Genomic DNA, 13,117 nt, shown 5'->3' with positions numbered 1-13,117 from the left:
ACGAAAGTACGACTTTCAGCAGTCGCCGCCGCGCGTTTCCGGTTCCGTCACCTCCGCGGCAGGCTAGTAGTTCCCGGAGTGACGGTGTGACCGTCCACATCTGTGCGCTATGTCCGGTGGCCTCCTGAAGGCGCTGCGCAGCGACTCCTATGTGGAGCTAAGCCAGTACCGGGACCAACATTTCCGGGTAAGGGAGGCCGAAACTCGAGAAGGGAAGGCCCTGGGCCAGAACGCTGAGAGTTGGTTTTCTCTGGTCTGTCGTTTCCCATTCTCTGGTTTCCCGAAACGCGAAGTGAGGCCCGGTGCCTGCTGGGGAATGGATGCTGAAAGGGCGTTTGGGTATCACTGACTCTCCTTCTCTCCTAGAAAGCGCATTTGAGGCTCGCCCTCCCATTCCCTTGCAGCCACTCTCTGTTCCCGGGCCAGTGTAGAAGGGTTCGAGTGGCAGTAGTGGTGGCTCACGTTTTCCTGGACTGTGCTTTGGTAACTTTCTCATGAGGGGAAGGGGTGTCCTTCTGACACCTGGAGGATGTGGGGGCGCTTTCCTGACCCAGATATTGATATCTGGGGCCTTTTATTATGTTTTGGTTTAGATTAGATTAGCCAAACTGCCCTTTGGCGCTTCGGGTCTTCCTTCTACGCAGTGGGTGGGAGACAAAAGTTTAGCCCAGTCTCCACCCCTAGGGAGCCATAGGAGTGGGGAGATGGACCAGCTTAGCACATGTGTCTAGATCAGTGATTTTAAATTTTTTTCATCTCACTGCACACAAGCTACTAAAATTTCGTGGCACACCAAAATAATTTTTTTCTGATCTTATCAAAAAGTAGGTATGATTTTGACCCATTCACACCTTAGGGCTCTTGTTGTTTTGGCTGTTGCCTTTTTTTTTTTTTTTAAAGATTTGATCATCTAAGGGAAAAGAGGTCGGATATTGCATGTTTTGAAAATTCTTGTGGCACAAGGGTTGAAAACCGCTGCTCTACGTGTCAAAATCAGAACTGCTGGGCCTCAGAAGAGGAAAATTTTAATTTGGCCTATGTCATAGATTTTGTGGAAAAAGAGAAAGCAACAGATATTCAAGGTGGTTTATTCGCTAGCAGCAAAGGGTGGGGTGAAGCTAACCTCATTAACCACTGTTATCCAGTGTTGTTGCTGAAGCCCCCTGCTAAACCCTACAAGGGTGTGCAACCTGTGGCCCTGCAGTCAGCTCAGCATGGCTGTGAATGAGGCCCAACACAAAATTGTAAATTAACTTAAAACATTATGAGGGTTCTGTGTGTGTGATTATGTGTCCCAGTGTATTTATTGTGTGTCCCAGAGATGCCAAAAGTTGGACACCCCTGCAAGAGAGAAGGAAGACAGTTTCTGCACTCCTAAGGGCTTGTAATCCCATAGGAGGGACTTTAAATGGAGGCAGGTAATCATCACCTAGAGAGAAATGAGGAGTGTAAAGGGAGGATGGGCTGTGAGAATTCAGAAAAGGGATATAACCCTTGTGACTGGGCAAGAAAGGGGCACATATTGAAGAAGGTAGGCGTGGGGAATGTGTAAACAGGTTATTAGAGTAAGAAAAGGAAATTTTGTTTGAGGCCAGAGAGAGGAAGATCTTAAATTCCTTTACTCAGTCAGCCGATTTTAAATGTTTACCATGTGCCAGGCATGATTTTCACTTCTGTCACTTAAGAGTTCTCATTACTTTAGAAAGTTCCACATCATAACCATCTTGAATTTCAAGCATCCTGAAAAATCAAAACTGAAAGGATTCAATTTTTCCTATTATTCTTCCTTGAACTTTAAAGCCGGTAGCTTTATTTTGATAGTAGTAAGATACTGTCATGCAGAATTTCTAATGTTCCCTGAATGGAATCCACATTAATATCATACCTTAAGTACAACACAGTTGTGTTGAGCCATAGGCTATTTGTTTGGACATTATTTGTGTGAGTAAAGTAGAAAGAAAAAAGAAAATGCCCTCCTGACCATAATTTTAACAAATAAAAACATTCTATTACAGCAGCAGTACAAATAAAGTGCATCTAATGTCTTATTCCAAAGTTCTAAAAAACCTAATGTCTTGTGGACTTTGTAGTTTTTAAAGGTTTTGTTTATTTTTCAGAGGGAGGGGGAGGAAGAGAGGGAGAGAAGCATTGATCAGTTGCCTCCTGCAGGCCCCCAGCTGGGGACCTGGCCTGCAACCCAGGCATGTACCCTGACCAAGAATTGAATTTACGGACTTTCAGTTTGCTGGAGGATGCCTGACCCACTGAGCCACACCAGTCAGGGCACCCTGGGGACTTTTTAAGGAAGTATTGGATTGGGTATAAGACTGGATTTGAATGCTAGCTACAACTACAGAGTAGCTGTGTGACCCTGGGCAAGTCTTAACTGTCTTTACTGAGGTATAAAATGAGAATAAATTAGGACCTACCTCACTGAGTTCTCAGAATTAATGGAGACCGCATACACGGAAATCCCTGACCTACAGTCCCTTGATTCTCACTGGTCAGACATACTTACCTTTTTCTTGTTTATGTTATCTATGAGTATTCATACTTTTGAAGATATAAACTTGGAGCATATCCTTCACATTGTTCTGTACTTTTTCACTTTGCTCACTATTATGGAAATGTTCTATATCACTATATGTGGATGAACACTTTTCTTGGGGCTACATAGTTTTATTTATTGAGGTATCACGATTTAGTTAACCATTTTCCTTTTGATGTGACTTTAGATGGTTTCTCTGATCTGCCACTGAACATAAGCACAAGACCTATTACTCTGAGCACTGTACCACAAAGCATTCAGAGATGAATAATGCAGTCTTATTCTCAGAGTGAAGAAACTGGATTAGTATTCTAAACAGACCAGTAATGAAAAAGCCATGCCTCTTGGGAAAGTGCGCTGGTGGCCTAAACATGATTCTGCTCAGCTACTTTCCAAGTTTGAATACCACTGTGCGGCTGGTATTAGAGCCCAAACATGGGTCTGAGGGCCTGAGAACATGTCAGCTGGTAGGTCTTCTATTTAATCAGTACTTGCCCTCCCCAGCATGGAGGCTAAAAGATTTTCTCCTAAACTCAGAGAAAAATATATGAGCATGTAAACTACCTAAGCAGTTGTTGCTTTGAACATTCTCTGTGGGAGGGTTACAGGGGTACCCTGTCTCTACAAATCCATTTATTTTTCATTGCAAAGGTTAAAAATGCCCTTTCAAACATATTGGTTCAGGGTCTGGAAATTAAACTTCGACTATTAGAAAAGGATCCAGTGCTGAGGATGAGTATTCAGGAAAAGGCATGCCACTTGTACGGCAGGCATTATGGTACAGAAAAAGGAAGGTCACGTGCAATGTAACTTTCAAGTCATGGCCTTCTATTAAAAACAACCTGGACCTTGTGTAAGCGTTTCATAGATGGTGAATACTTCTTCCCCCCTCTTTTTTTTGGGGGGCAAGGTATTTTGTCATAGATTGGGATGATGAGAGAAGCTGATTCCTGAATCAGAATTAATGAAAAGTTTTCAAATATTAGCAATACTACTTAAGCAAGGATCTTAGATTGTGTTAACTTTTTCTCTGTTCGAAATTCTAGGGTGACAATGAAGAACAGGAAAAACTACTGAAGAAAAGCTGTACACTATATGTTGGAAATCTTTCCTTTTACACAACTGAAGAACAAATCTATGAACTCTTCAGCAAAAGTGGTGACATAAAGAAAATCATTATGGGCCTGGATAAAATGAAGAAAACAGCATGTGGTTTCTGCTTTGTGGAGTATCCTTCCCTTGTCTGATGTAGCTATTGGATGAAGGTGGCATCTAGAGCAGTTAGTCATCTGCTTAAAAAAAAAAAAAGAGGATATTTGCTAATTAGCATTCCTAAACTTATCTCTCTCTCTCCTTCCTCCATCTACTCCTACTTTCTGTCCAGTATGAGTATACTTACATTGTGAAAGCTAGTAACATTTATATTCTGTTCTGAAATCCATTCTTTGTTTAGTTAACTTAAGAAAAATAATCTTTCAAGAATATATGCTCATGGTGTTTTTAAAAGTCAAGGGTATAGTGAAAATAAAATCCTTGTACCATTATAAGCCTAGAGACAATGAGTTATTCTCTTGGGTGTCTTTCCAAAAGAAATCCTGTGGATATGTGGTAGTATACTGCATGCACTATTTTTTTTTTCACCTCTTAGTTGTTCCACATTAGCACATGTAAGTCTACTTCTTTTTAAAATCACTTTATAGTATGTATCACGTAATATTAGGTGTATATAGCTTGATTTTCCTAGGTCAAAACCAAAACTATTTGTGATCATTTATTCTCTTCCTGGAAACTATAAATTTGGAACTTCCAAATTTACAATCTTTTTCCCTAATAGTTTTCTTTTTGTGGTCATTTTGTTTTATATGGTGAGAAATTTCCCAGACCTGATCTGACATGTCTTTTGAAAATTTTGTCCTGAATTATGTTTGTTTGTATTTATGTTGTAAATTTCCCATAAAGGTTGGGTTTCCAATCACAATTAGGAAAAAGGCTGCTCATTTTGTGGACCCAGGCAGAGCTGCTCTCAAGTTGTTGCCTTACCTTTCAGATATGTGGGTTTTCCAAATGCCAGAATTATATGTTGGCCAGCTAACATCAAGATGGTGCCCTAGTTCTTCCAGACAGTTCGTTCAGAACCCCGTCATTTTATTTGTATTTACCTGAAATTAAATGCCTTCCTGCTAGCAAGTCTTTCCACAGACTGTTTATTAAACCCTATTTGCAGCTTCACTTCTTATTCAACTATGAATTTAGAGCCTCCTGGGTTTCCTGTCTTCTCCTCTAAACTTTTTTAGAGTATTTCAGACTGTGACTTTGTTTCATCCATTGGCACTCTCCCACTGGCTTTTGTTGAATCACTAGTCTGCTGATAGCCTCTTCTATTTTCTGGGTGTATGTTTCTTTTCTCTCATTTTAATGGGTCTTAAGAAGGAAAGGAAGAAAATGTGCTCACTATTAGCTTGAACCATAAACCCCACTTTTGGTTTTGGTATCTGATTTCTGGGCTCTGCAAGCTTCTTCCTTCCATTCTCCCTTCACATGCAAGGAACCAGAGTGCCCCTGTTTTGTTTTTGCCTCTGATAGTTCACAGGGGACTGGGAGAACAATGAAAACACAAAAGACAAAGAAAATCCACCCTGTACGTCATAATCTGTCTGAGAGCTAGAGTATTTTTGCTTTTGTCTTACAGGTCAAAGATGAACAATCATAATGGCAAATACCCAAAAGAGAGGCTGCCATTGGCACTGTTAATTTTGTTTGCCCTTTTAGCGTGCATTTCATTCATCAACAAAAAATTATTGAATGCCCACTATGTGCTAGGCATCTTGTAGGTTCTAGACACTGGAATTTCAGCGAGTGTTTCCCACTATAATTAAAGACAAGGCAAACAATGTCTAGATCAGCATTTCTCAGTCTTTCTTTTTAATGAAATACAATGGCAATTCCATATGCCCATTGACCCCTTTTATTAAGGTTGTTCTTGAATATATAGCCTCAAATTTCGACACTATTGATTCCTTAGATAAGTGTACATTTTGTGGCCTAAACCTACCCTAAACATATTTTATACTTTACAAAACAAACTATTTGGTGAACAGGACCAAATAATTATTAACAGGATTACTCAGGAAATCATGACCACTGTAGCCATGGATAAGTGTCATATTTCACTCTCTAGTGCTTCTGTACCAACCTCAAACAGGCGTGTGCAAACCAAATTACTGTCTTTAAACTCCATTTGGTTGGACTAGTTTTTGTATTTTTTCTTAACAACTCAGCTTCATTTAGCTGTTGCTTGCTGTATTTCCAAAAAGGTTTGGAGAAATGCTATGTAGTGTTCCTTAATATTTACACGTAAGATACTATTCAAGAGCAGATGCAGAAAATGCCATGCGGTACATAAATGGAACTCGTCTGGATGACCGGATCATTCGCACAGACTGGGACGCAGGCTTTAAGGAGGGCAGACAGTATGGCCGTGGGCGGTCTGGGGGCCAGGTATGCAGGTCTCTGGGCTTAGCCTTTACCTGGGATTCCAGTCCTAATGACAAGAGTTACAACTTTGTGCCTTAGGCCCTGGCCAGGTAGCTCAGTTGGTAAGAGCACCATCCTGATATACCAAGGTTGCACATTTGATCCCTGGTCAGGGCACATGTTTATGCATTCATTGGTTGATTCTTGTAAGTGAAACAACAAATCAGTGTTTCCGTCTTTCTCCCTCTCCCTTCCTCTCTCTAAAAATCAGTAAATTTTAAAAAATTAAAGAAAATAACTTCGTGCCTGTAACTTTGGCTTGAAGTGAATCTCAAAACACCCATTGGGATTAGTAAATTTTTTCCCTAACCAATGAAATGGTATATTCTGTACATTTCCACAAGCAGCTATTACTGGACTGTAGCTAGGGACTAGATATTTTCCACTTGTGAGAGTGTCTAGAACAAAAACAAAATGTATTGAAATTTGAGTTTTGTTTTTATTTTATAATTAACTGAGTTGAACTACTTTGGAATGTGTTACTTTTGAATGCTGATGAATGATTATGTACTTGGTGCTTGGTAAAAACAAAACAAAACCCTTTTAGGTAGTCTCATAATTCTGCACAGCAATTAAGCTCTTTTGTTTTTAAATCCTCACCCGAGGACATGCTTATTGAATTTAGAGAGAGGGGAAAGGAGGGAGAAAGAGAAACATCAGCTGCCTCCCACATACTCCCCGACCAGGGAGCAAACCCACGACCTTTCAGTTTACCAGATAACACTCCAACTGAGCCCTCCCCGCCAGGGCAAGGCAGTTAAACTTTGAATTAGTTGCTTTAAAAAATTATATCCTGCTTGAATGTTCGTTCACATTATTGACATCTGAAAAGGCTTAGGTATTTGACATATTTGTGGGAGATATCTGTTACACTAATCTTCTCTATACTATAACTTGTGTTCTTTTCAATTAAGGTACGAGATGAGTATCGACAGGACTACGATGCTGGGAGAGGAGGCTATGGAAAACTAGCCCAAAACCAGTGAGCAGTTGAGAATCCCACCAAGAAAAATTCACTCCTTTGGCCTGCTGAATTTCACATACATTACCCAAGGTCTGCAAACCTGCTATTTTTACCAAGCTTTGAGAGCCAGAAGCCCACTTCATGGTTTTCCTCTGAAAATTATTAAAGGACAAAGTTCAAAAGAATGCCTTTAATTCTAGTCTTAGAATATTGGCCATGTGTCAGGTTACCATGATTTCCTTACCAGGTCAAGATTGTGTTCCTTGGCAACAGATTTTATCTATAATGTTGATCTAACAAAAAACCCACACATATACCAAAACACACTTCTTTTAGGAAAACTGAAAATAATTAAAATTTTGTTTGCCATATTGATGTCTAAGTAGGTCTGTGGTCTACACTGGGGCCTGGAATTACTATTTTAAAACTTTTCAGTTTCCTTGAGATGAAGTTTAATAAATCCATTTTTGTGATATTGTATAGCTTTTCTTTTTTTAATTCCCACCTGATGACATGCCTATTGGTTTTAGAGAGAAGGGAAAGGAGAGAATGGGGTTGGGGGCAGTGGAGGGGGGGACATCTATGTAAGAGAGAAACATCAATTAGTTGCCTCTAATATGGCTCCAAACCAGGCACCAAACCTGCAACCTAGGCATGTGCACTGACTGGGAATTGAACCCATGACCTTTTGGTTTACCCAGGGCAATATTGTAAAGCTTTGCTCTAAATTAGGAACAAATATTGACAACTTAATTTATTTCTATGTTGAATTCTAATCTCTAAATGCAAGTTTAGGTGTTAAGAAAATTCCCTAAATAGTTGGTCCAAAAGTAAGCCTTACAGCCCCAGGGGATACCACCCGCTTACATATCAGGAAATTAGGTTTGGGACTTGAAGAGTATTTACTAAACACCTTTTTTTCAAAAGATGTGTTTTTCCTGAGGTTAAAAAAAAAAAAGAGTAGATTTGTATTATAGAGTACCTTGAATACTCTAAGGGAAGTGGGGGACAGTGTCATTAAGAAATGGGTTGAAGTATCAGAGGACATGAGTTAAAACATTGCCTTGATATGTTGAAGATTGCTGAGAGGGCCATCAGGTTTATTCTTTTCATTTTCAGAGTGATCTCGGAAATGGAGTAAGTTTTAAAAAAGCTTAAAGGTTGAGAGACTGCCTAATGAAAACGATCAGAAATGCTTCCCTCAGAAACTGTGTTCTGGCTAATTCTCATGTTGAAGTCTGTCTTTTTTTTTTTTTGTTAATGTGCTTACTGAGTTTCAGAACCTTGGTAATGATGGTCTGCACAGAGAGGAAAGTCTAGAGTATTTATTTTGCATCTATAAAGCAAGAGGTGATTTCTAACATTGTACTGAACTGTTGCTCATTTAAAACTGCTAATCTAGTATAATTTTCCCTGACATGAGTTTTTTTATCTAGCAATAGAGTATCCCCAAACTTTCTATAGTTTATGAAACTTGTGGCTGAATTATCTCAATTGTGTGCATCTTTGACACTATATAAGTACAGGTTTTCTCATTAATGAAAACTGGTTATTTGAAATTTTTAAAGATTTTATTTATTTTTTAAGAGAGGGGAAAGGAGGGAGAAATAGAAAAAGAAACATCAGTGTGTGGTCGCCACTCACATGCCCCTTACTGGGGACCTGGCTTGCAACCCAGGCATGTGCCCCGATGGGGAATCAAACTGGCGACCCTTTGGTTTGTACCCTGGTGCTCAATTCACTGAGCCACACCAGCCAGGGCTGGTTATTTGAATTTTTAAAACAGCTATAACTACTAGTACCATATGCAGTTAATTCCATGAGGACATACTATTCATTTTTTTAAATTTCTTTTTACACTACAGTTTGAATCTAATGTGTTTTACATTATTTTGTAATAAAGCATAACTCAGATTTCTGTAGGCCTTAAAACCACACAGGGGTTCTATTTGGAATTGTGTCTTCTGTAACAAATTTCAATAAAGTTGGGCCAACTTATCCTTGTCTGTGCCCATTTCCTTACCTATAAAGAGGGATAGTGGAACCCTCTTACTCTGAAATACTTAATGTGTTTTAGGGGACTCTATAAATAATGTGCAGAATTTGCATGTCCATTTTGACAGCTACCTAATATATTAGTCACTAGCCACATGTAGCTAATTAACTAAATTAAAACATTCAGTTTGTCATTCAGACTAGCCACATTTCAAATGCTCAACAGCCACACGTGCCTACTGGCTGTTATAATGGATGCAAACACAGAAGATTTCCGTCACTGCAAAAAATTCCATTGGACAGCACTGTTTAAGGGCAGGCTGCTTGGAGCCTACACTGGTCAGAGTTTACAAATAAGCCCTATCATGACTGGAATGTCACTGGGAAAAATCACCATTCACCAAACAGTACATATTATTTGATACAAGAGAACACACATTTATAAAGGCATTTAGTTTATTTTTTTTATCAAAAAAATATTTTTGTTAGAAGGTTTGAGTCATTTTACATGATCACAACCTTTAAACAAATTTATTTTCTGACCAAAAGGTACCCCTTAAGTGAACAGCTTGTGTAGGTCTGCTTTTGTAATGCCCAAATACAATTAGCACTTCTCTGATGGTATTCCCTAGGATTTCTTAAGTTGTCTACAGGCCAGGAGGCAGAGCCCAGCACATAAAGTATGTGCTTTATAACTGCAGATTAGTTCGGTTTCTTTTTGTTATTTTTTATTTTAGGGAGGGGGGCTGGGAGGGGGAAGGAGAGAAACACTGATATGAGAGAAAAACATCAACTGGCTGTCTTCTGTACACGCCCCAACTGTGGATGGAACCTGCAACCCAGGCATGTGCCCTGTCCTGCAATCAAACCACAACCTTTTGGTTTGCGGGATGATGCTTAACCAACAGCCACACTGGCCAGGGCTAGTTTGGTTTGTTAACATCACTAAGCAGAGCAGGCAGTCAATATATCTAATGCACACCATTAATACACTGTTTCTTGCCTGAAGGGTCTGATCCACCCAGAGTTTCCCATTCTCTCTCTTTAACACAGTGAATGAACCATGACTGTGGAGAAAAGGGGCAGCTCAGTTTAGGCTAGTGCTGGCTGTCTCCCAGTTAAGTCTGCTATGTTTTGTTCCAACTAAGAATTCAAGATGACCAGTGTAACTCCTATTTAATGATAAATAGAAAATACAATGCAATTCCAGAAAAGGGATTTAGGGACTACTGGGAGTAAGTGCTTCTTTTCCCTTAGGAGGTTCCCTTCAGAGAAGGTTGGTTCTCTACAGTTCTTGAGGGCTCTTAACTAAAAGTTGAATGAAATCTACATTCATTGCTATAAATTTAAGAAAAGGAAAAAAAAATCACTGGAAAGAAGCAATGACAGACTGGTAAGTTTGCTGATGGAGAGAATTGGGCATCTTGAAGGCACATTGTAGGTAGCTTTTAGTTTGTACAAGGCCTGTAATCAACCCCAAAAGCATAAGGTGTGCCCACCTTGTGGACAATTCAGTGCCAAGCTAGTAACAGTAGAACAATGCCTATCTCTCTCACCAACTGCCCAGACTGTACTTCAAAAATGTCTTTGTTGCAAAGAAATAATTACTGCAAACATCAGGACAAAGGTCATTCTAATGTAGGGCTTGGGCTAAATAGAGGTTACCATAAGGGACAGGGGTTGAAGTGACTGTGTATCAAAACCAAGTTTCATGAATGCAGAGAAACATTTTAACCAGACTTAAAATATGTGTAATTTAGGCTAAAGCATGCTGAACAGTGCACCTCAAGGTGTCCTATAAAGCTGGAAGTGAATGAAAAACTGGACTTGGACAGCTCGCTTTACGTTCCCTGTGAACATCCCTGCAAGCCTCAATGCTGAGATGATGGCCATTTCTCAACTGGAAGAAATAAATGGCAAGTCAAGCTTTGGGCATTAAATAAGATTCTTACCAGAACACACTTCTGTCTCTTCTGTATGCCTAATTCTGTCAGTAAGGAAATAAGATAGGGAGCTCCAAAGTATAAGACATTTTGAATCAATAGCCTAGTTACTCGCTACTTTGTATAGCTACAAAAAAAATGTAAGCAAAAGTATCACATACATATTGGGAAAATCTCATTTTGCATGCTTATGTCTGAAAATTGAAAATCTCAAGATGTCCTCCCCATTTTAAACTGTCATCTTTCCTAATGCAAACACAACCCTACCTATATAGCAGCATAAAGTACCTCTAATCTGTCTTTTTAACTACTTGAAGCACAACAAATACTGACCTGGTTTTATACTAAGGAGTTTTGAGTCTGGGAAACTTAGGCACGTTCTGAGGCTGTTTACAATGTAAACACTGGTGTTGGTGCTTGGAATGTCTGGGGAGGGAACCCTGTATGTAAATGCCCTTACCTGCTGGCAGTCAGCCTTAGCTTGGTGAAGTTAAACTGCACATTTTAGCTTTTTATTTTCAACACCTAACTAGGCCTAGATCCCAAGTGTCTTCAGCCATTTTGTTGGTATTTTTCTGTATAAGCTTCTGGGTTTCTTACTATATCCGTTGTTTTTCCTGCCCATTTCAGAACAGATAATAGGGAAGTCTAACATGCACTTTTATTTCCTTTTACATACCACGAAAGGCTAAAGATGCAAGATCCATTACATTAACCCTAATGAAGCCAAGTGTAAGGACAGGGCCGCTTCTGCCTTTCTGCAGAAAATGATGTTCATAGAAGCGAAAAAAGGACTCTGGTGGCAGAGTCTCAGGGTCCATCAAGCAGAGGCCAAATGAGGAGCCCTGCATGTTCCTGAGATCACTAAACAGATAAGTGTGTGTGTGTGTGGGGGGGGCCAATGACTCCTGCAAAAGACCTGAAGCCAGTCTTCATTTTAAATGTTAGTATTTTAAATACCCTTGAAATAGAAAGGTATTTGGCAAATTTTAATTTCTTAAGGAAGGTAACACAAGGGAAGTGTCAACTTGTAAATTATTCTTAGGCTGAGTTCTCATTTCTTTGACCACTTGTTTGATAGATACTAAGTTTTTTAATGGGTCAAAAACAAAAATCCAGAGAATTCAATGTTCCAACAAAAACCTTTATAAGTCTTAGGCATTTATTATAATTCTCAAATGTGTCTTCGTGTAAAAAACACACCAGTTAGTTTATGGCCACTTCCTCTCACCCTTCAAAAGGAATGCAACTCACAATCTAAGACTCACTTAGGGAAGTCAGTGAAGGTACTGCTGGTAAAAGGAAGTAGGGTAGGACTGGATTTGTCAAAACAACTCCTAGCTACCCTTTATGCCCAGGGAACACCTAATACTTTCAGAGTTATGTTGTATCAAAAACATCCTGCAGTTTTAGGTTCTGGGATTAATTAAATTTTAAACCTGTATTCAGTTCACATCTAACTAAGTTTCAAAAGCTGCACCAAATCTACTAGGCTTTTTTTTAATACTCTGCACTGCATGCTCTGTCTATATGCATGCGGTATTTGGATAATAAATATTAAATATGGGGTGGGGGGAACACATGGAATCCATAAAGTTAAAACTGAAACCAAACTGAACATTAAAAAATAGTACATGGTAGCAAGAGAAATGAATAAGCGCTAAAAATAAACTTGAGGTAACAATAGTGGCCCAATACCACTGATCTGAAATATCTGTAAAAATTCAAATAAGTGTTTGGAGATTCAAGTAACAAACCATCTGCTGCAACTTGGTCAGACTTCCCAGCCTTGCTGAGTTTTAGTCCATGAGCCGGCACTCACACAGCTCCTTGTAAATCCTCTTCCGTACTCGGGGCATATCTTCTTGGGAAAACTGGAAAGGCTGCTCTAAGGCGAGGCACTTGCAGTACTGTAAAGGTCCCAGAAACACTTAAATGGCATGTGGAGTTATGTACCAGCCCAATGTATAACACAATTTACAAAAGCCTTTGACCACTAAAGGAACCCAATATATGAGAAAGAATAGCCCCTGAAAGTGGCCATTATTTAAAATATGAATAGTTTTTACTCTGTGTCTAAAAGACCATTTGCAAATAGTTAAAAATTTATAGCTTCCAGAGTGGCTTACTAAT

The 13,117-nt window shown here is 39.4% G+C and overlaps 2 protein-coding genes across 4 annotated transcripts in view; one reads left to right on the top strand and one right to left on the bottom strand.

Moving 5' to 3' along the window:
* Window positions 1-27: 27 nt before the first annotated feature.
* On the top strand, window positions 28-9,044 carry NCBP2 (nuclear cap binding protein subunit 2). Its single transcript, XM_045851073.1, has 4 exons — window positions 28-187; window positions 3,595-3,776; window positions 5,908-6,046; window positions 6,997-9,044. The coding sequence occupies exons 1-4, from the start codon at window positions 110-112 to the stop codon at window positions 7,066-7,068; spliced, it is 471 nt and encodes a 156-aa protein (XP_045707029.1). The 5' UTR covers window positions 28-109; the 3' UTR covers window positions 7,069-9,044.
* A 435-nt stretch (window positions 9,045-9,479) lies between these two features.
* The window catches only part of SENP5 (SUMO specific peptidase 5), a 76,616-nt gene continuing 72,978 nt past the window's right edge, over window positions 9,480-13,117 (bottom strand). For all 3 annotated transcript variants that reach the window (XM_045851069.1, XM_045851071.1, XM_045851070.1), the window contains one exon: window positions 9,480-12,894. In XM_045851069.1, the coding sequence (XP_045707025.1) occupies window positions 12,784-12,894 (111 nt within the window). In that variant the 3' untranslated portion in view covers window positions 9,480-12,783. The remainder of the gene's footprint in view (window positions 12,895-13,117) is intronic.

Source organism: Phyllostomus hastatus, unplaced genomic scaffold (assembly GCF_019186645.2).
Source record: "Phyllostomus hastatus isolate PE091 unplaced genomic scaffold, TTU_PhHast_1.1 phas_contig_86, whole genome shotgun sequence".
In the NCBI taxonomy this organism is placed as follows: domain Eukaryota; kingdom Metazoa; phylum Chordata; class Mammalia; order Chiroptera; family Phyllostomidae; genus Phyllostomus; species Phyllostomus hastatus.
This window is presented reverse-complemented; position numbering and strand designations above follow the sequence as displayed.

Coding starts and splice junctions, on each gene's coding strand:
- NCBP2 (XM_045851073.1), top strand. CDS start 110: ATGTCCGGTGGCCTCCTGAAGGCGCTGCGCAGCGACTCCTATGTGGAG. Junction 188..3,594: donor ACCGGGACCAACATTTCCGG/GTAAGGGAGGCC, acceptor TCGAAATTCTAG/GGTGACAATGAAGAACAGGA. Junction 3,777..5,907: donor TGTGGTTTCTGCTTTGTGGA/GTATCCTTCCCT, acceptor TTTACACGTAAG/ATACTATTCAAGAGCAGATG.